This window comes from Lynx canadensis, chromosome B2 (assembly GCF_007474595.2).
Source record: "Lynx canadensis isolate LIC74 chromosome B2, mLynCan4.pri.v2, whole genome shotgun sequence".
NCBI lineage: Eukaryota > Metazoa > Chordata > Mammalia > Carnivora > Felidae > Lynx > Lynx canadensis.
Genome location: NC_044307.1, coordinates 128,824,832 through 128,848,447, shown reverse-complemented (window position 1 = coordinate 128,848,447; position 23,616 = coordinate 128,824,832). Strand labels below are relative to the sequence as shown.

The following is a 23,616-nucleotide window of genomic DNA, read 5'->3' as shown; positions in this document are numbered from 1 at the left end:
TATAACTGGGATTTTTTTCTTGGAGTAATCTTGAAGGCTGCATACTTCCTTGGCCAGGCTAACCATGGGCTCTGTCCTTGGCTTCTAGCTCCAATTCAGCAGTGATTTGGTGAGATGTCTGTGACAATCACTATAGACAGAACTTATCTTTTTTCTTCCCCCTCTGTCTGCATTGGCAAACCAATGTTATCGAATAGCTTTACTTGGGATGGTCACCAGAACTTGGGAACATTGTACTTCAGCCTAAACGTCAGCAGAATTTGGCCACTATCCATATTGCAATTAACAACTACTCTTCTAAGTGTTCAGGTTGCACATTTGGGAGTCAATCTTCACTCCTTCCATGCTCAGATCTCATATCCAGTTTATTAGAAATTCGATGTCTCTACTTAAAAGGACAGCCAGAAACCAAAGGCATCTTATTACCTCCACTGCTACCCTTGATCTAAGCCATCATATCTCACCTTTATTATTGCAATACTCTTAACTGCTCTCTCGGCTTCCACTCTTACCCACCCTATGGTCTAGTCTCCACACAGTAGCCAGATCCTCTTAAAAGTTAAGTCACCATCAGGCCACTCTTCTGGTCAAAACCTCTCAGCAGCTCATTTTGTTCAAAGTCTGGTCTCTTATAAAAAGCCTGTATATGTTCCTAAGCCTGTGGCTCCCTTCGCCAGCCTTTGTCGCTTACACCTTCTGACCTCTTCTGTCTACCTCCCTCTGCTAGGAATGCTCTTCCTCTACCTCCCTCAGGCAGTCACCTCAGTGAGGCCCATCCTATCCTACTTAAACATGAGCATGCTTGTCTACACCCATCTAAGCATCTCCTATCCCATACTCTAGTTTTCCCCACTGAATTTATCACTACTACATAAACTCAAGTATGATCCCCAGAACTTTCTGGCAAGTTCCCAGGTGATGCTGATAGCTAGGGGTCCAGGAACCACACACTTTGTGAGCTACTGCTTCAGGAGAATCTCTCTTCTCACGTTCTTATTTGTGATTTGGGTAGGACTGAATTACTTAAAACTTTAGGGACCATCAGACTAAAGTGTTTCTTAACTCAGAATGCTGGGGCCCCACCCTTACAACTTTCTGATTGGATAGGACTGGGGCAGAGCCTAAGATTTGCCATTTCTAACAATTACCCTTTGAAAACCACTGGTTGAATATAAACTTTTTATTAAGTTTGTTTCCTTTCCCTAAGAATATAAACTCTAAGAGGCCGGAATTCTTTTCTTGTTCTCTGCTGTTTTCTCATGCAAAGGACAATACTAGGTACACAATAGCTGCTCAATAAATACACATTGAGTGACTAAATGAAAATCGCTTATTCTAGCACTACATCAAACAATTTTAACCTTATTTTGACAGATTTTAAATAAAGACATGCAAAGCCAAAAATCTCTACAGTTCAATCCTCTCAGGTAAGAAAGCACTGCCAGAGACAACTGGGATTTCCTGATATTTGGAAAACAAATTATTAATAATTTACATTATCTTAACATGAACATTAACAATAAACATTTATGGTAAGCTACTGGTTCTTGAGCACTTCATGTAAAGTATCTCCTCTAACAAATTCTGAGGAGGCTGGTGATATGGCTTCCATTTTAGAGATAAGGGCTGTTATAACACAGCGCACTTATCAGCGGACTCCAGGGTTTCCACATTATCTTTTCCCCTCAATGTGCTCTCCCAATAGGGAGCAACAAAGTAGGGTGTGAGATGGGAGGTGACAGTTTTCTTTCTGGTATCCACACACGTTAAAATCTGAATTAAACTTCACTGAATTTATTTACTTCTTATAACATTAAAAGATCATCCTAGACACTCTTGTACTACAATAAAGTGCTAGAGGAATGTTTCAGAGCACTGGAGTTCTAGATGCAAATATCAAATTCCACAAATGTTATAGGAATTTAGTTGTGAAAGGTATGAAAATGTTTTTCAGGAGCCATGGTTTGTGGGCTTGTTTTTGTAATGATTTACAATAGTTTATCCTGTCTGAATATTCATTCTATCAAATGCTATGCAATAGCATTATACTTACGCAAAGAAAAACTGAAAGACGAATGGTTATGAGATAATGATTCATTTTCTTTGGAATAGACTGTTAAAACAGGTTCAGCAAATGTTTTCTTAAAGAGCCAAAGAGTAAATATTTTAGACTCGCAGGGCCATGTGATTCTGTAGTCAGGAAAAGCAACCACAGATTAAACATAAATAATGGGCAAGGTTTTAGTTCAATAAAACTTTATTTACATAACTGGTGGTCTGCCCATTGACCATACATAGTTTGTGGACCCCTACGTTAAATGACTCCAATCTCAGTGGGATGAATGAAATGGACCAGATAAATTTCAGGTAAATTTAGCAAATTTACCTCCCTCTTTTTAAAAATTGTTCACCTTTTACTTTAGAAACATCCATATTCCTGTAACTAAACATAATAACTTAAAAAAAAAATGACAACTCTAGCATGCAAATTAAAACAGACATTTGGCTTTGTAATAAACTGAACGAGTTAAAAGAATCCTTGTATTTATTTTTTACACAGCACAAATGTAGGTGACACACAGTAAGTCCGTCACTTCCCACAAAACTTATAAACTGAACAACTGAGAGTCTAAATTCTTGTAGTCTTCTGCAGTGCTCAGAGCTATCCACTTTATGGAATCCATTCCATAGCAGCAGAGGAGAACCTTAACTTAAAGCACCAAGTTTCCAGGCATTACTACAAATGTCTTCTTTTCATTCCCTAATACATGCAGTCAAACTGCCTATGAATAAATACCAATTCACTTTAAGCTTCAATGGAGAAGGGAAAGCTGTTGGGAAACCAACATTATTCTTAAGTCTAAAAGTGATTCTACCTCTTTACCTTGGTTTCTTCTGTAACAATTTTCACTTTTAATGTAGTTCTATTAAACATGAACATATTTTAATTTTGAACATAATCCCTTTCAAATTCATCTAACAGTTTAGGATGTTCATATTTGTTTTATAAATCCGGGGGGGGGGGGTGGAAACATGATCTCTAATCTAGAATATTCTGGCAATTTCTATTAAAAGTTAAATTTAGAATTTTATAGCAAAGTAATATAGCCTGTGTGTCCAAATTAGAAGATTTTTAAAAGTCTTTAATTTATGTATATTAAGATACACTGCGAATCCCAATACATTTTATAGAAGTGTGATTTCATTCTCTGAAGCAGGGTTCAATGGGCATTTCTGGATCTTGCTAACATCAGCCCGATATACCCGGAGATTACTGGATCCACTAAATGGACAATGAAAACTGGTTGAGGCTGCTGCTGAATGCTTCAACAGGAATCTGATACACAGACACAGATTTCATTGTTATAGTCAATGCAACTGAAGTCTTCCTTAAAACTGTGCTCCTGATAGGCTGAAGAGAGAGTAATGGACTGTTAGTTCTTTAAGCCAAAAATGTACGGACGTGTGGTACAAAGGCTTCATTCTCTGCCCGTAGTTAGCAACTTGAGGGCCTTCTGTAGATTCTGCACCGCTGTGCTGACATCCTCATACTGCAGAGCACTGCCAGCATACTTGCAGTATTTCTGAGCTCTGGCAAAGTCCTCTGGTGTTAGACGGATATCCGCTGGAAGACAAACAGAATAAGACTATCCGTAAGAATAGAAACGTATTCTGTTAGGTTAAATGCTTACATTTAAAATTATAAAAAAAATATTTAAGGTTATAGAAAAACATGAAGGCTTTTTTCAACCCCAGGGTATTTAAATAAGTTTTTTCCATGCTTTTCAAATTTTTTCTTGCTCATATAAACTATACACATGCCACTACACAATAACTTATATGAAAAGGTTTTTTTCCCCCAAGTAATAAACTAGAGGCCTTTGTATTTTGGTAGATTAATTGCAAAAAAAAAATTATATTCTGTGTAAAATAAGGACAGTAGTTTAGGTGTTTATGTTAGAATTGCTAAGCCTCTCTTTTCATGGAACAATACACACAGACTAAACCACTGAACCTTCATTTGAACTAGAATATAAATATAATTCTCAATGACAAAAATAAATAACATTTTTAAAAAATTACATAAGCCATTTGACTTTTATTTTAGCATGAAAATATTTTGTGTTTTTGTGCCATCTGTATATAAAACTCTAAGGTTTAACGAACATACTATCATTGAACTACAAAATTCAACACGTGAACAACTTTTACAATTTATGTCCAAAATTTATTCTTGGCAAGTTTTCCAGTTACATATATGGTTAATATGGGTAGTGCTCAACTAAATAATCTGGGTAAAAAAGAAAACTAAAATGCTAAAAACATTTCATTTAATCTAAAATTTGAATATACCTGAATATATATTTCTAAAGATGAAATTAAAAACTGACTTTATGTCTTGTCTTTTGAAATACCATTTTCTTTAGAATTTTTTATGAGGATTCTAAAAAGAAGTGATAGGAGGCTGAGGCACAGAATATAATGAGCAAATAATATATTTCAAATTCTATTTATAAGTCTGTACTTATAAACAGACTATTTTTGTTTAGTTACCTTTAATTTTGCCAAAGATATATGTGCGTATGTTATACATATCTATACATATAGCAACTGCAGGTATCTGGACACTAAGTTCTGATCCAAATTATTGTTTTCTTTAAAATTTTCAAAACAGTTCTGAAATAATGGATCATAAAGTTTCTAGGGCAGGGTCAGGCACCGATAAGTGCTGAAGAACTTTAATGAATGAGTATGTTTCCACTTCATATTATTTCCTACATTTTAAAATGAATCAAGTTCACACAGAATTACATATTAATTTCTGACTTTAAGAGAATATAAATATACACATATCTACATATGGTAACTAGCCAGTGTGCTACATATAAATTCTTCAAATACTTGTTGAATGCTATTAAAGTTATAATGGTTAATCTTACTATTGTAAGAAATTACACATTCCAATTTTGACAGAACTTACTTCAATTTTCTTAAGTTCCAGTCTTGCTTAAAAAGCAAAAAATACAAATCAATAAACTAGTAAAATGTAATTATATATTAAAAAAAAAGTTCTCCAGTAGTACTAAAAGTTTTAGTACTACTGAAAGTACTAAATTCTTCTAGTATTTAGTGACTTGGCATTTGTTACCACTTAAACTTAAAAACCAATTATCCTGCAGCTCTATTGACAATTTAGTCAGGACACTTTAGGTTGTATTTTTTTCTTGAAAATACCTACTAGATTTTTCAAAGTTTTTTCTAGATATATTAAGAGGCTCTGGTCATCTAGAGCTAGACATACTATCTAGGTGTGTGAGACATTTTTGAAAACTGAGTTTACCCCACTCATCATTTTGTACTTTAACAGCCTGTCCTCTTATCTCAGGGCAATTTTTAAATATGTAGGGCATCCATCTAGAATTTACTGGACTTGCTGGAAGAAAACCCAATGCACAGAACTAATATTTTTATACCATTAGCCTTAGCACTGTTTTGCTGACATACCACTTACTTATTAATAAGATGTCTGTAGTGGCAAGAACTCTGTGACTATTCTAGTTTTTACAAACTAAACTTATACACCAATGATAAAACTATTTTAAAACACAAATATTCAGAAAATATGAATGGAAGTATTTTAACAGGAAAATGTCATTACAGATACATATGTATCTTATAAACTTGTATGAAATTATGTAACTAGCAGATAAAATATCATTAGATAATAACCATCTTACACATTCAGATACAAAATGTAACTTACAGATTTATATAGAGATGTTAGATTTATTTTCAACAATTAAAAGAACTTAAAAAGCCATGTCAAATAGTTACTTTTGCTATTCTGTAACACTTCAGGCTTTCCTTCATTTAACAAATATCATCTAAGAGTCATCAATAATAAAACATGTCATTAAACTTTCAAATTAAAAAAAATAAAATCTGCTTAATTATGATTCTTTTAAATTAGCAGTTGAAAACTGAAGTGGAAAATACGTAAGAGAACAAGTGTTCAATTTCAGTATCTGGTATTATATTCCAAATTGTAAAAACTTCTTCGTGCACCCATATAGAAGCTGTTTTTTCAATTACTAAAATTTACTAGAGGCCATAATCAGAGCAGAGAGAGCATATTGTGGACCTAAAAGGTGTTTAAAGGATTAGAGAGGCTAACAGAATATCTCTTTTCTGAACTCTATGCTTAATATGTTCCAAATGGCTTTAGGCAAGACAGTCCTCATCACAGGGCTGCTTTTCTCCTTTACAGGGCAGTACGAGAAGGCAGAAGACAGCTAGGGCTATTAGTGAAGTTCCCTATTGCAGCAGAAAGAGCCTGGGTCAGCACTGGATCAAAGATAACATTTTTGGTGTAAAGAGAAAATCTCTGCACACTCAGTTGACAGGATAGAAGAATCCATTTCCAAGGCTGATTTATCTAATGTCATGACAGAGCATAGAATATTTCATTGTAAAAATTTCCAAAATGGGTCTTTAAAGACTCTTTTCTATCTAACTTGGTAATTTTAGAAATTCACGTCAGGGACTTTGGATAATCTGACCCTAGTGGACTCTATAATCCTCTGACTTGAATGGAAAGCACAGGCAGGATCATAGGGGAACCATCTGATACCCAGTAAACCTTAAGGGTAGAGACAAACCTCAGTACTAAAACCTTATATGCAGGCACTACCAAGATATGTCACTTAAAAATGGCAACAGCAGTAATGATTTGAGGCAGAATTTGACTGCATCGGGCACTGTGCTAAATACTTTTCAGATATTCCATTTAATCTTCCAAAAAAACTTACGAGGTACGTTGTTATTCACATTCTAATACTACATAAACAAGTTAAAAAGGGAAATGCTCTGCTTCCTGTATCTACCACCTTTCCAATCCCATTCTCTTCTCCACAGTCAGCCACAGACTCACTACAAAAATATTTATTAACACACATATAATATGGGTATTAAAAGGTGATGAGTACTAAGCACTAAAGAGAAAAATGTAGCAGCAAAGGGGTTTAGGGAGTATTAGAGGTGGTGGTGAAGCTAGTGATGGTTATGAGACGACTAGTTGTAGTCTGTGCATTCTCTAGAATTTTTCTATGTACTTAAACACATATGTACATGCGGGAAGATAGAGTTTTAATTTTTTTCCCTAAACAGGGTCATACTATACAGAATGTTCTACAACTTGCTTTTTTAATTCAGTATGTGGAGGAGATCTTTCATGTCAGAGTTACTATATTCTTTTTTAATATGTGCTCAGTAGTCCATAGGACAAATGGACCATAATTTTCATTATTATTAAATAATACCATAAGATTATCTTCTACTACTATGATGATGTTGAAATAAAATATCCTTGTAAACAAGTTCAGTGTTCATGTCTACGTATTTCTTTAAGACAGATTCCTAAAAGTGGAATATAGCCGGGTCAAAAAATTAGTGACATAATAGTGCTGCAAAAAACTTTACTAACGTATACTGCCCAGCAACAGCATGCCAAGAGTCATTCCCTAGGTCTTCACTGACACTGTAAATTATCAATCCTTTAAAATATATTTTAATTTTTGTAATTAAAAAAATTACATTCCACGTTAGTTAGCATATAGTGCAACAACGATTTCAGGAGTAGATGCCTTAATGTCCTTAATTCCTTAATTCCTAATTCCTTCATTTAGCCCATCCCCCTCCCACCACCCTTCCAGTAACCCTCTGTTTTTGTTCTCCATATTTAAGAGCCTCTTATGTTCTGTCCCCCTCCATGTTTTCATATTATTTTTGCTTCCCTTCCCTTGTGTTCATCTGTTCTGTGTCTTAAAGTCCTCATATGAGTGAAGTCACGTATTTGTCTTTCTCTAATTCTGCTTAGCATAATACCCTCTAATTCCATTCACGTTGTTGCAAATGGCAAGATTTCATTCTTTTTGATTGCCGAGTAATACTCCATTGTATGTGTGTATGTGTGTGTGTGTGTGTGTATATATATATATATATATATATATATATATATATATACACACACCCCACATCTTCTTTATCCATTCATCCATCGATGGACATTTGGGCTCTTTCCATACTTTGGCTATTGTTGATAGTGCTGCTATAAACATGGGGGGTGCATGTGCCCCTTTGAAACAGCATAACCTGTATCCCTTGGATAAATACCTAGTAGTGCAATTGCTGGGTTCTAGGGTAGTTCCATTTTTAATTTTTTGAGAAACCTCCATACTGTTTTCCAGAGTGGCTGCACCAGTTTTCATTCCCACCAGCAGTGCAAAAGAGATCCTCTCTCTTTGTATCCTCGCCAACATCCGTTGTTGCCTGAGTTGTTCATGTTAGCCATTCTGACAGGCGCGAGGTGGTATCTCACTGTGGTTTTGGTTTGTGTTTCCCTGGTGATGAGTGATGTTTAGCATTTTTTCATGTGTCGGTTGGCCATCTGGATGTCTTCTTTGATTCATGTCTTTTGCCCATGTCTTCACTGGATTATTTGTTTTTTGGGTGTTGAGTCTGAAAAGTTCTTTATAGATTTTGGATACTCTTTATCTGATGTGTCTTCTGCAAATTTCTCCCATTCTGTCGGTTGCCTTTTAGTTTTGCTGTTTCCTTTGCTGTACAGAACCTTTTTATTTTGATGAAGTCCCAATAGTTTATTTTTGCTTTTGTTTCCCTTGCCTCTGGAGACATGTTGAGTAAGAAGTTGCTGAGGCCAAGGTCAAAGAGGTTTTTGCCTGCTTTCTCTTCGAGGATTTGATGGCTTCCTGTCTTACATTTAGGTGTTCCATCTATTTTGAGTTTATTTTTGTGCATGGTCTAAGAAAGTGGTCCAGGTTCATTCTTCTGCATGTCGCTGTCCAGTTTTCCCAGCACCACTTGCTGAAGAGACTGTCTTTATCCCATTGGATAGTCTTTCCTGCTTTGTCAAAGATGAGTTGGCCATATGTTTGTGGGTCCATTTCTGGGTTCTCTGTTCTGTTCCATTGATCTGAATGTCTGTTTTTGTGCCATAAAATATTTTTTTATCTATTGACATAAAACCAAATTCCTACTAATTCTCAATTTCCCTGATTATTAGTATGGCTGGGCATCCTTTCATGTGTTCACTGCTTATCTGTGTTACCAGCCATATTCTCTGCCTGTTTTTTGTTTTTTTTTGGTGAACTGAGTTTTAGTTATTCATTTGTAGAAGCTCTTTATATATGCTCTGGACATTAATTCCTTAAGTTTCAATTCCCTCCTGGTCTATTAGTTGCATTTTAAGAACGTAATAGGGAAGAGGGAATCTTCCGTGGTATGGAATTTATTATTTTTCATTAGTTAAGCCTGTTAAGATGCAACTAAATCAGATACGAGAACTGGGAGACAGAATCTAATATATATTTTTTCCTGATAACCAACTGTTGTAACATCACTTCTGAATATATATTCTTGCAACATTGCTCCAAATGCCACCTTTATCATTAATTTCCATACTGTGGCCTGGTTTCCAGATTCCCTACTGTGTCATTGATCTATCTTTTTCAGATATTTTCACAGTAGATTTTAGACAGAGCTTTTAAAATTGAGGGGGATTATAGAGAGGAGTCTGGAAACCAAGTTTAACAGAGGAATATGGTATTCATTGGGCAGGTGATATGTTTTCCATTATGTTGTTGGGTAATCTGCCAGTTTATTAAAGGTTCTTTTTTGTTTTTATTTTCAATTACAGTCAGTTCTCTTTTCGGATAATCTAATAATGTAATGTAGTAGATAAGGAAGACCATAATCATAACACATGGTAATTCTGAAGTAAAGTCATCTAGTATAAGCTTTCATGATAGCTTTGGCTATATGTTTGTGCCACTATATCCAGCATTATACAAAAAAAGGAACTGTAAAACTAAAAAAAAAAGGGAATGCCTTCAAAGTTGGGTATTTTGGATAATATGAAATAATCTTGGCTCACTGGAGAATCTAGTGAACACAGCCATTCAAAGAAATGTGTTTCAAATTACCTAGGCATTCAAATACACAACACTCTTAAGGTAAAATTACCAAACAATGCCCAAAGCAGGAGATACAATATATCACAAAAACAGCTGACTTACCCTGGGACACTGTACTGAAAAGTGCAGGATCAATAGCCGGAACAGTCTGGGGAGTAGGCTGGATAGTATTACTTGTTACACCTGCAAATCGGAAAAGCACAAATGGGTATTACAGTTATACCTCTTAATTATACACTAGGAAAGCGTTTAGAGGATCATGAAGGAATTTCATTTCTTAGTATTTTGGAACCTTAATGAATTATAATTTGACACACTTATTTGATGTTGGAAGCTGCAATGGAAAACATGCATGAAAATATATTTTGAGTGCTTACATAATGTATTTAACGCAAATGGTAATATGTCTGCATACTATACTATTTTGTACATTTTTCATGTAATATATTTTCGCAATTTACCTTATTAATTTACATGGGTACATAAGTGTTCCATTTCATGTATGAGCCACAATTTATAAAGCAGTCCTTTACTGATGGACATGTAGGTTGCTTTCATTCTTTTGCTACTATAGATAACACTACAGTGAATATTCTTATATACTGTGTACATATACATATGTACAATGTGTATGAATTTATAGGAAAAATTTAAAGAAGTGTAACTGCAAAGTCAGGTTTTAATTTTAAACTGACCAATTTAATGACTATCTTTTGCTTGATTTTGATAATTGCTAGCCAAATATATTAAACTATCCACATCTGACATAATTGTTCCCACAAAACTTGTTAACCTTTAAAGGCACATAATAAATAACATTAACAAAAAAAAGGGAATGCAACCTTTGGGAGGGATCTTCAAGACTACCTAATCAAGTGTAGTGTTTTGATGTATCTAAAGCATAGAGACGTGACTATATATTTTTCATACTGATGTTAAAAAAAAAATGAGCAGATCAATCTAGATATCATTGCCATTCCTTGCTAAATAATTTGTGTTTCTATCTAAATTAAGTTCTCCAAACAAATCCGTTTCTCTATGGAGAAGGAATATTTTTATTAATCAGCATCTTGTTATTTAAAAATTTTTAAAAATGTTTATTTATTTTTGAGAGAGAGTGAGCAAGAACGAGTGGGGGAGGGAGAGAGAGAGGGAGACACAGAATCCGAAGCAGGCTCCAGGCTCTGCGCTGTCTGCATAGAGCCCGTTGCGAGGTTCAAACCCACAGACCTTGAGATCATGACCTGAGCCAAACACTTAACCTGGACACTTAACCAACTGAGCCACCCAGATGCCCCAATCAGCATCTTGTTATTAAATTTTAAATGCTTATTTGTACATCTTCACATGACTAAGTAGACAATATTAATTAACAAGAACAAAACAGAATTTGCACAGAAATTTAGTTATGTAGTAAAAGTTTATTTAAGCAATACTAAAAAAAATTATGTGGTGTGATTTTATTAAAAACTTGTGGTCACAGTCGTTCAACCAAGACTTGAACTGACAACACAGGCTGCTCAGCGCCTCACGCAGCAGTAAGAAGATGCTGCCTCCATTTGTCCTGATGCACGAGCCAAGGGCTGTCCTTTGGCAGCCATCATGACATGTTCCCAGGGGGACCTAGTGTACAGGCCCAACACAAGCTCATAAATACTTGTTTTGTTTTTTTACATTTTATATATTTTTGATAGAGAGACAGACAGACAGACAGACAGAGCACAAGTGGGGGAGAGGCAGAGAGAGAGGGAGACTCAGAATCCAAAGCAGGCTCCAGGCTCTGAGCCCGACACAGGGCTCAAACTCACAGACCGTGAGATCATGACCTGAGCCGAAGTCAGGCACTTAACTGACTGAGCCACCCAGGCGCCCCTCATAAATACTTGTTAAATTTGTAAAAATAGCTTGTGGTTTATGTTACTTTTTTTTTTTTTTTTTCGAGATGCCCAAATCTATCTTTCTTTCTTTCTTTCGGGATTTGGAAAGGTCTCGTTTGTCAATTCATAAATGGATTGCAGTCCCCAAGACTGCAATATGCTGGAGTGATGTGACCATAAAAACATTCCTGGGGAAAGCAGAACTGTGTTGGAAATTTCCTTCCTTCTGTTATTTAACAAAAAGAGGTATTAACAAGTAACTTCTGGTTAATTTTTAAGTAGATGGTTACATAGCTTATTAAATGGCATTAATATACATTCAAGAATTAAACATTAAAAAATGTCTAAGTACTGAATTGTTCTACTGCCTACATGATGTGGGGATTCTGAAAAGGGAGAAATAATAGGTAGTGGTTAGAAAACTAGAAGATTATCCAAAAAGTATAACCCTAAAGAGTAGCATTTGGAGAGGCAAAGAAAAGAAAGACATGCTATCTACAAGGAACACTGTAAGCAGAGGTAAGAAAATGGGAGGATTGGGTTGAGTAAAACCTTAGTATAATCACGGAAAATAGCATTGATTGAAATGGTTAGGACAAAATATTAACAACTCTGAAAGCTGTATAGGAGAACTCAAATGCAGTGTTGATACTTACAAGAACAACAATAAAAGCGCTAAGTTTTTGATCTCTGTATGTGCTGAGCTACATTTATCATCAAAAGGCTAGCATTAAGTATAAAACAGTTCTAATATTTAATCTATTTAGATTTATTACTGAGCTCTTCTTCCTGAGCACTTACAGGCTGTGTAAAGCGTATGTTTCAAGAGAAAGGAAAAACCATCTGCTCCATCACCTACTTCTGATAGTCCACAGTGGTTAAATACAAGAGGCAAACACTCCCCCTGCTTAAACAAACGTTATCGCTGCCCTCCTTGCACCTCGGTGCGTTTTTGTGGAAGAACTAAAAACTGTATATTAGTACATACTATTCTTTTCAGCTATCTTAAGGATTTCCCTTTGATAAAAGTGCATCCTGGATCTTTATATGAGGGAAAGTAAATCAGTCTTAAAGTGAGTAAGAGGGGAAACATCTGCTATATTTATAAACTAGAAATGTTATTTCATTTGCTATTAGGCAACTGTGGACTTTTTTTTTTTAACTGTTTTAAATATAATAGAAAAAAAAATATGCCAGCTAAGAGGAGATTCCAAAATCTTAAACCAGTATTAAGGGGTAAATTACTATATGGGAAAAGTAGATTTTGATTAAACAGGGTTTTAGTTCCTTGGAGGAAGAGACACAGAAAGGAGGTGCCAAAAACAAAATCAGAAAGACACGGGTTCAATTTCTAGTTCTGTCACTAACAGGTATGCCTGTACATTTGTTTTCATGGGACAATGGCTTAATTTCTTTACAGTATGTAAATAAGAGACAACAATTTCTAATATAGTTGCTGTAAGAATTAACTTATAAAATAGCTATGGCAATTATTTAAATGCTAAGTCTATTTAGAGTGTATATAAAGTAACACAAGAGAACCTCAACCTAAATAAGTTCCAAGGCTTTTGGTTTTATGTGCTTGCTCTGAGGAACAAAAGAGAAAACATAAAATAAAATAAATAAGGTTTATGCCAGTTAACTGGATCAAAATTAACTGCTTATGCCAGAAAACTTCCTAACAGAAAACTACCTCGATATCTATGTTTATGTATGTCATGGATATTCTAAGCACGAGATACTGTTAGTCTGAACGTATGAAACTACTAATATTTGATCACTTTTGTTGTACCAAACCTAATTCAGCCTTCCTACTAGAAATAAGCTTTCCCTCTTCTATATATGTACTGTAGAACTATATATTAAATATACAAATATATGCCTATACAGAATTCTGCCCAAAGATATTTTGTCTAAACCAACACCCCTCATGCAACTTTTTTTTAAGGTCAATATCCTACCCCCAAAGGTGACACTTCCCTTGATTCATAAAATGGTTTTAAGTGTTCATTAGCTTGCTGCTAAATACCCTGTCTTTGGCACAGAAATAGGAAGGAAGTGAAAAAAAAAAAAAAAAAGGAAAAGGAAACTAATTTGCTGAACACTGATTTTGTGTTAGGCATAGTAGTAGTGAATTTTCAACCTTTTCCCCTTTAGTAATTAAAATCACTATGAGAGTATGGTTAATTTCATTTTAGAAAGAGGCAAAACCTAGGTCAGGAGAAGCTGTATAACAGTTGAGTCTGTGCTTTAGCAAGGGGTAGGCACTAATAACCAATACAATTTGACTTCAAAATGCATTTTATTTTCTAAAACTGGTGTGTCTGAGGCTCCTGGTTAGTGTTTAAATTCACTAGTATAATTAGAATAGTATTAACCTAAAGCAAATACATATAAGTAGTTGGTGGTGTTGCTTATATTGTTCTACCTGAAAATATTGAGTATTTCTAAAAGAAAAAAAAATATTTATAATTCTGTTCCATGATACTTACAGAACAAACTCAAATTGGTGTGTCTATTAAAGTCATCATACAGACCATAAAACAAAGTCAGGTTAAAATATGCAGAATGGTGACACAAAAGCGGTCAGTGTTAAAATGACCACATTCATCAATATTCTTCAAGACAAAAGTAACGGCAATATTTGCAGGTAATATAAAACTAAAAATTTTAAAGGTTTTCTTTTTGTTTGTTTGTTTCTTTTATTTGTCTGAGAGAGACAGAGGCTCAGGGAGGGGTGGGGACAGAGGATCTGAAGCAGGAAATCCTGACCTGAGCCAAAGTCGGACACTTAACTGACTGAGCCACCAGGTGCCCCTAAAGCTAAAAAAGTTTTAAAACAGGAGGAAAGAAACTAACAATAACTAGTACTACAATGGTCAAGTAGAACACTTTTAGAGAGTGGTCAACTCATGCAAAATAACCTAGAATGGTTTGGGTAAACTGAGGCTGAAAATTTAAAAGTCAATGAAGTAATGATGTGTTATTAATGGGGCTCAAAGGATGACTTTCCTATCGATCAAATATTCTGAAATGTTTGGGGGCGCCTGGGTGGCTCAGTTGGTTAAAGCGTCCGACCGTTGATCTCAGCTCAGGTCATGATCTCACGGTTCATCTGTGGGACTGAGTCCCATGTCAGGCTCTGTGCTGACAGCAGGGATTCTCTCTCTGCCCCTCCCCTGCTCACACACATGCTGCCAAAAAATAAATAAACATTAAAAAATATATTTTGAAATGTTTGTACAGTTTACTACCATAGATTATGTGGAGATAAAAGAAATATTGTAAGAATAATTTTTGGAAAAAAATCAAGATATTAAATTATGGTTTTAAATGCCCTTCTATTTGAAAAGTAAGGGTGATCTTTTGTCAACAATGCAAGTACATGTCTGCAATTTTTAAAAGTATCTTTCATTTACTGACATTGACATTACTAGAGACTAGTGTTGTCAGATCTCTTCCAGGAAAGCACAGACCTATGATACTGATTTATTCAAGGATAGTAGTTATCACTTTCCTTTTTTTCCTTTAGTCAACTGTTTGTAATATTAAAAGAAACAACCCAAATCCCCTGTTTTCAGTTGTCTGTGATTCCACTGCTACTGAGATTCTGTGCCTCAGTGCCTGCTCCCTCCATCAATAATGTCTATGTTGAGGGCAGAGGTCAGGTCCTAAGGAAATAAAGCAAGAAAAATGAAATCTTGCTCATCCAGTGGGACGCTGACCAACACTTCCTGTAATAGGCCAGCTCACCTCACTGCTAATCCTGAACAGCACTAAAGGGCAAAAAAAGGGAGAAGAAAAAAAGAAAATATGACTCATGAAAAGCACAGAAGTTCTTAGTAATAAAACATATAAAGTTAATAGTAACATATGTAAATGTTTTATCATTTCTCAAAAGAAAAGACAATTACTATTAAAACTTCAACAAAAAGGATTTAACATTTTTTGTGGGTTCAAGTAGAATTTAAAGATCTTACCATGTTTTATGACCATCACTATGAGGCATAATCATGAGGAAAAGTTCGGTTCTTGTTTACGAAAGGAAGAGTTCAAAACTGGTTAACTTGAACTTCCTACCTGCGCTGGAAGGCACTTCCGCTGGCGTGTTGGCTGGAGCGTGCGCACCGGGGGGGATCTGGATTCCCGTGAAGCTGCTGGACGGCACGCTGCCTGGGTCGTAAGCTGAAGATGAAGGCCGGGGTGGCTGAGTAGGCAGGGGTGTGGCCCCAGCATCTTCATTTTCTTCAACATCTATTATATAACATATATGCAAAGTGAAATTAGGTATTTTGAAATAAACACGCCAAATATTCTTATCTCGCTATACAGGTAAGACAAACAGACCTTCAAAGGCAATTCTATTTAATGCAGTCGATAAGCAGGCGTTATCTCTTAAAATACTAGTTTTAACTGTTTTCTTTTTTTGAAACACTTAATTGTGCCTGACAATATGATTGTCACTTCTTTTAAGTTAAGACTTTTTACAATTATATAAAATCTTTGCATATAGTATATTTTTCTTAAAAATCAGTTTATTTTAAACTCACTCTTTACACTTATGAAAAACAGGATATTTTTGGCAAAACATGTCACATTTTATGCTATCCATAAGAACTTTATTTTTCTGACAGCAGCCTTTTACTCAGCATTTGTTGTTTACACTAGCTATAAAATGATTACCTGTGTGTTTGTTGTTCAAGTATTAGGTTCATCAACAAAAACAAAGAAAATGAAATTTCACATTGAGCTACCTGCACAGAAAGTAGTGAGAGACTTGTGTTGAGAAGTTTTGAGATACAGACTTAAAATATACTATACTATTAGCTGAATTTGATAACTACCTTGGGAAAGTTAAATATTGACAGTCTATTTAAAAATTACAATTAGTGGGGCGCTTGGATGGCTGAAGTCAGTTAAGCGGCTGACTTTGGCTCAGGTCATGATCTCATGGTTCATGGGTTTGAGCCCCATATCAGGCTCTCTCTGCTGTCAGCACAGAGCCTGCTTCAGATCCTCTGTGTCCCTCTCTTTCTGCCCCTCCCACTGCTCATGCTCTCTCCCAATCTCAAAAATAAACAAACATCAAAAAAAAAAAAAATGAAAATTAGCCACTTTTGGGAATCTTAGTAATTTGAAATGCAAACTAGAGCAACAGATTTCTGAAATCAATTTATTTCCTATCAACTTTTAAAATAACATTTTTGTCTGATCATAGCCACATTATATATCCAATGCAGATAATTGTAAGCAACCAAAAAAATCTACCTACTCTGAAATATATGTTACTAAGTAACCGTGTACATGTATTTATATTTTATATACACTAAAATAATTTTCTCTTCTATTAGAGAACTGTAACATTAGTTCATCCTAAATGAAAGATAGGAAGGAACCTCTCAGTCCAATGTTTAAAGGCACTAGAAAGTGACTAAAAGTCGGAAGAAACCAGGGTGAAGATGGCCCCCAGGAGAGGAAATCTCACCAGGCAAGGTTTGCTTTCATGTGGCTTTTCACCTGCAGCACTCAACAGTCTGAGCAAAAGAAAGAACTGGAGAGAAGTGAGCCTTGAAATATGTGTATGAACCCCAACTAAATACTGTACGACCCTGAATTATGCACGCACAATCCAGAGAGATTCTTGAGGGTCCTGGTAAAGGCAACAGCCTTAAAGGTGAAAGACGGACGGTGTTCGAGTTCAGGCAAGTTAACTGCCATTAGAACAGTAAGCAAGAACTTGCAGGGGAAGATAACAAAATGCAAAGGAGCTACAAGAGGTGATCAGCAATAAAAATTAATAGAAATATGGGTGGGAGGGAGGAAGAAAATGTGACCAGAGTCAGGAGAAAAAGAGAGTCTATAGAAATAGACCACAAATGACCCAGATATCAAAATTAGTAAAATAGATAAATAAATAAACACATAAATAAATAATCACTTTAAAGCAGGTATTATAAATATGTTCAAAATCACAGAAAAAAATATAGTCATAATGAAAGAAGAAAAACTCACCAGAGAAAAGAAACTGTAAGAGGGACAAAAACAGGACTAACAGAAAACAAATGGTAAAAATAATAGGCTTAAATCTAGCTATAGAAATAATTACATTAAATGGACCAAATATTATTTTGAAGGCTGATGTTGACCGACACAAAATACAACAACAAAAAACAAACAAAAAAGGGGCGCCTGGGTGGCTCAGTCAGTTAAGTGCCTGACTTCTTGGGTTCAGCTCAGGTCATGATCTCACGGTTTGTGAGTTCGAGCCCTGAGTCGTGCTCTGCACTATCAGCATGGAGTCCACTCTGGATTCTCTCCCCCTTCCCTTCTTGCTCTCTCTCTCAAAATAAATAATTTTTTTAAAAAATGAAAACAAACAAACAAAACCCTATATGCTTTAAGACTCAGATATGTTTATACTAAAATGATGAAAATAGATATACTATGTAAATACCAAGTAAAAGCTGAAATGGCTAAATCCAATAATAGACACAATAGGATTCATTTCAAGGAATATTAGTAGAGATACAAGGAGATGTTTCATAATGATAAAAAGGTGAAGTCATTAAAAAAAATCAAACAATTATAAAGGTGTATGTGCCTAATAAAAATGAAATGAAAGCTGACAGAACTAGTAAAATCCTCACAGTTGAAACTTTAATATGCTTCTATGACTCACATTCATGGGACACCACACAAATAAATGCAGAATATTTTCTTTTCAAATGCAAGTAGCATATTCACCAAGACAGATCATATTTTGTACCATGAAATACATTTTAGTAAACTCTGATATATTGAAATCTTGCAAAGTATGTTCCCTGACCAAAGAGAATTGAATTAGAAATCAAAAAGAAAAGTCCCAAATATTTTTAAATTACACAATATATTTCTAAATAATCCATCTCTCGGGGCGCCTGGGTGGCGCAGTCGGTTAAGCGTCCGACTTCAGCCAGGTCACGATCTCGCGGTCCGTGAGTTCCAGCCCCGCGTCAGGCTCTGGGCTGATGGCTCGGAGCCTGGAGCCTGTTTCCGATTCTGTGTCTCCCTCTCTCTCTGCCCCTCCCCCGTTCATGCTCTGTCTCTCTCTGTCCCCAAAAAAATAAACGTTGAAAAAAAAATTAAAAAAAAAAATAATCCATCTCTCAAAGAACAAAGGAAATAAATATTTTGAATTAAATGATATCAAAATTTGTGAGATGTCATTAAATCAGTCCCCACAGGGAAGATAACTGATGCTTTAAGTGCTTTTTCTAATAAAGAAAAGCTTAAAATAAAAAGTCTACATTTTCTCTTAAAAAGCTACAAAATCAAAACTAAAAGAAAATTAAATCTCAAGTATAAAGAAGGAAAAAATAATATAAAAACAAACATAAAGGAAATAGAAAATAAAGATATTATTAGAACAATTAAAAAAACTGAAAAATAACCAGATTAGAAAAAGGACAGAGAAATGGATAATATAAATATTAGTAATTAAAGAGGCACTATCAATACACATTCTTCAGATATTAAAAGGATAATGAGGAAAGAAAGGAAATATAAAGTCAATGAATTACACAATCTAAGGGAAATGTCATTATCCTTTCAATGTCTGTATGATTATCATCATTATGAAAAATATAGACACAAACTACCAAGACTTACCCAAGAAGAAATGATCTGAATAGTTTGGTATCTATTGAAGAAATTGAACTCACAGCAAAAAAACTTTCTATAAAGAAAATGCCTAGCCTAGATAAAGTGGCAAGTTCTATCAAACATTTAAGTAAGAGATAATATCTGTCTTATGCAAACACATTCAGGAAACAGGAATAGGAATCACTGTCAACTTATTTATGAGGCTGGTCTAACTCTGATAGCAAACCTCATGAATGTGAACACATATCCAAAGATCCTTAGTGTGAGAACCAAACCTGGCTATATATTGTAAAGACATTACATATCATGACCAAATGGCGTTTACCAAGGAGTGCAGAATTGATTTATCATTTGAAAATCAATCAATGTCATTCATATTGACAGAATAAAGAAAGAAAAACCATGATAATTCAATAAATGCATAAAAAGCACTTGATAAAATTTAACCTCCCTTTAAAACAAAAGTTTTCAGTTCCCTGGAAGTGGGGCTTGGGGGGGAGGGGATTCCTTAGATGAGATGGGGCCATAAAGGAAACAAAACCACACACATAAATATCATTGCTGGTGCAACAGACAAGAAAAAGAAAGAAAAGACATAAAGATTGGAAAGAAAGAAGCAAAACTGTCTCTCCTTAGAGATAACATGATTACCTACACAGAAACTCTCAAGGAATCTACAAAGCAACCACAACTAACAAGTAAATTTAGCAAGGTTGTACGATACAACATCATTATACAAACATCAATTGTATTTCATATTAGAAGTAAACAAGGGAATGAAAAAACACATTTCTTGGAAATTAACAAAAGAGGTTCAAAATCTATATTCTGAAAAATACAAAATACTGTTGATAAAAATTAATGCAGGCTTAATAAATGGAAAGATGTATCATATTCGTACAATTAAAGACTCAGCTTTGTTAAGGTATACATTCACTCTAAATTGATGTATAAATTCAATGTAATATCACTCCTAATTCCAGTATGTTTTGTTTTTTTTTTTCTTAACAGAAACTGAAAAAACCTACTTTAAACTTTATGTGGAAACTCAAAGGACACAGAACAGCTAAGAACATGTGGATAAAGAAGATACCAGAACAGGTGGATGATTTCTGCCAGCTGACCTCAAGATTTACTGTAAAAAGATGGAAGGCAGTGTGCTATTAGTATAGACAAAAAAATATACCAATGTAACTGAACAGAGTCCAGAAATAGAATCACACAATTAACTGAATTTCTGACAATGTGTAACAACTGGTGATGAAATAATAGGATACCCTTATGGGGGAAAGAATCCTGAATCCCTACCTCACACCATGTGCACAAAAAAATTTAAGGTCTCTCACAAGCCTAAAAGTAAAAATGCAAACTACAAATCTTCAAGATTAAATATATATAAAAGAATTTTTGAGGTAGAAAAAAAAGACTTGGCAGGACACAAGAAATAGCCATAAATTTTTTAAAATTATAAATTATACTTATCAGGATTAAAGATTCTTGTACTTAAAAGATAATTAAAAGAACAAGGTAAGCAACAGACTGGGAGTCAATATTGGTAAAACATGTATGTGACAAAGGACTTATGTTCATAATTTATAAAAAAAAATCAATACTAGAATGACAGATAATCCATTAAAAACCGGCAAGTATACTAATGTTCATAGCATTATTCACAACAACCAAAATGTGGAAACAATCACAATGTACACCACTAGATGAATGAATACAATGTGTATATGCATACAATGGGATATTATTCAGCCTTTGGAATGAAATTCTAAAACATCCTATAACATGGATGAACCTTGGGGTGCCTGGATGGCTCAGTCAGTTAAGCGTCCAACTTCAGCTCAGGTCATGATCTCACGGTTCATGAGTTCAAGCCCCATGTCGGGCTGTGTGTTGACAAGTGTGGAGCCTGGAGCCTGCTTTGGATTCTGTGTCTCCCTCTCCCTCTGTCCCCCCTGCCCCCTACTCACACTCTGTCTCTCTCTCTCTCTCAAAATATTAAACGTTAAAAAAAAAAAAAATGGATGAACCTGGAATACATTACAATAAATGAAAGAAACCAGTCACAAAAGGTCAGAGACTGTATGATTCCACATGTATGAGGTACCTAGAGTAGTCAAATCCACAGATACAGAAGACAGAATGGTGGTGACCTGGGGCTGGGGATCCACAGTGGAAAGGGGACTTACAGTTTAATGGGTACAGAGTTTCAATTTAAGAAGATGAAAAATGTTTTGGAGATACATGGTGATGATAAACTGAACAAGATGAATGTATTTAATGCCACTGAACCACACAATTAAATAACTAAAATGGTAAATTTTATGTTATGTATATCTTACCACAACAAAAAAGAACAGGCAAAAGATTTAAACAGATGCTTCACCAATAAAGATATAGGAAAAGCTGATAAATACATTTAACAGAGTTCAATAACATTTAGTCATTGGGAAAATGCAAGTTAAATCACAGTGAAGAGTCACTTTACATGGGTCAGAATGGCTAAATTTAAAAATGCTAACAATACCAAGTGTTAGCAATGACATAGAATGACAGAAACTCTAATACATGGCTGTTGAAAGTGTAAATGGTACAATGACTTTAAAAATAGTTTGGGAATTCCTTAAAAATTAAACGTATATAACCTAGCAATTCTGCTCCAGCTATTGACCCAGAGCAATGGAACACATGCCATGTGTTCACATATAATGTGAAGTATGTCAAAAACCACATGTATTTGCATTTAAATGTCATGTATTCAAGTGTCAAGAAGCTTAATTCTTCATAACCTCAAACTAGAAACAGCTAAAATATTCATTAGCAGATGAACTGATAAGTAAATCATTGGTATCCACAAAGTAAACTACTACTCAGCCGTAAAAAAGAATGGATTACTCATACACAAGACATAGATGAATCTCACAGATGTGATGCTGAGAGAAAGAAGCTGGGTGCAAAAGAATATTGTATGACTCCATTCACACAATGCTCCAGGTCAGGTAAAACTAAATTTTGATTAAACAAACAACTAAATCAGTTGCTTCTCAAGGTAGGAATGGACTGGAAAAGAGTATGAGGAATTTTGAGAGGTAATGGAAATATTATTTATTTAGAGGGATGTGTGTCAAAAGTCACCGAGTCACTGAATTACTCTAAGTAAACAGGTAAACTTCAATTTCTATCTTTGCTTTTTTACAGTGGTACAGATTACCAATTCTGACTCTATCATTTGTTTTCCAGACATGAGTAAATGGATGACTAAACTGAAGCTAATGAAAGCTAGAATACTTAGTGTTGAAGAATGAAAATAATTGTGTGTGTGTGTGTGTGTGTGTGTGTGTGTGTGTCTCCCTTGCTCTGTGTTCTGAGAAGGCCTAGAAGCAATGATATATCAGCAGCAATGCAGACACCTAGTGCCTATCATGCCCAGGTTCCCAGGTCTTGGCTTCCATTCTCCAGTAAAAAGGACCAAGGGCTCTTTAAAGAAAAAGCTGATTCTAGTGCTGGGTCAAAAAAAGAACTAGATGCACTTGTAGCATTCTGATGTGTCAGAAAGCGAGGAAGTGTATACCACCAAGAACGATAGAAACACACAAAAAGGACACAGGAGCCAGACTGAAAAACTCCCACTGTCTGAATCTGGGACAATTCTGACCATCATAAAAAGAGATGATAGTAATGGATTATAATCACTGAATATAAATTCATGAGCCCATACTGACATAAATAATTAAATGCGTAAATACACAGATGAAGGAGATAGGAACACTCTTACAGTATAATGCCAACTTATTAATATAGAAGGAATAATGGTGTTAGAAAATCATCAGTGGATGCTAACGATGGTGGGGTAATATTCCATTAAAAATAGGGTATTTACATAGCCTCAAAGTATCTTCCACAAACAACTTATTAATAACAAAGGGAAAATTATTTTAAAGTATAATAGCCCAGAGGATACCACATTATCTGAGTGATCAGTTAATATCACCATTATTTCACCAATATGTCACAATATTATACACTTCCAATGTGAGTTAAGGAACACAATCTCATTCTAGAGTATTTCTGCTAAAAATGCATAATAGTAATCTAAT

The 23,616-nt window shown here is 34.9% G+C and overlaps 1 protein-coding gene across 1 annotated transcript in view; it reads right to left on the bottom strand.

Annotated features, from left to right (window-relative positions):
* Positions 1–1,165: 1,165 nt before the first annotated feature.
* The window catches only part of VTA1 (vesicle trafficking 1), a 69,280-nt gene continuing 46,829 nt past the window's right edge, over positions 1,166–23,616 (bottom strand). Inside the window, exons 6-8 of the mRNA XM_030316473.2 lie at positions 15,950–16,123; positions 10,095–10,175; positions 1,166–3,625 (exon numbers count right to left, since the gene is read on the bottom strand). Coding sequence (XP_030172333.1) covers positions 3,480–3,625; positions 10,095–10,175; positions 15,950–16,123 — 401 coding nt within the window. The 3' untranslated portion in view covers positions 1,166–3,479. The remainder of the gene's footprint in view (positions 3,626–10,094; positions 10,176–15,949; positions 16,124–23,616) is intronic.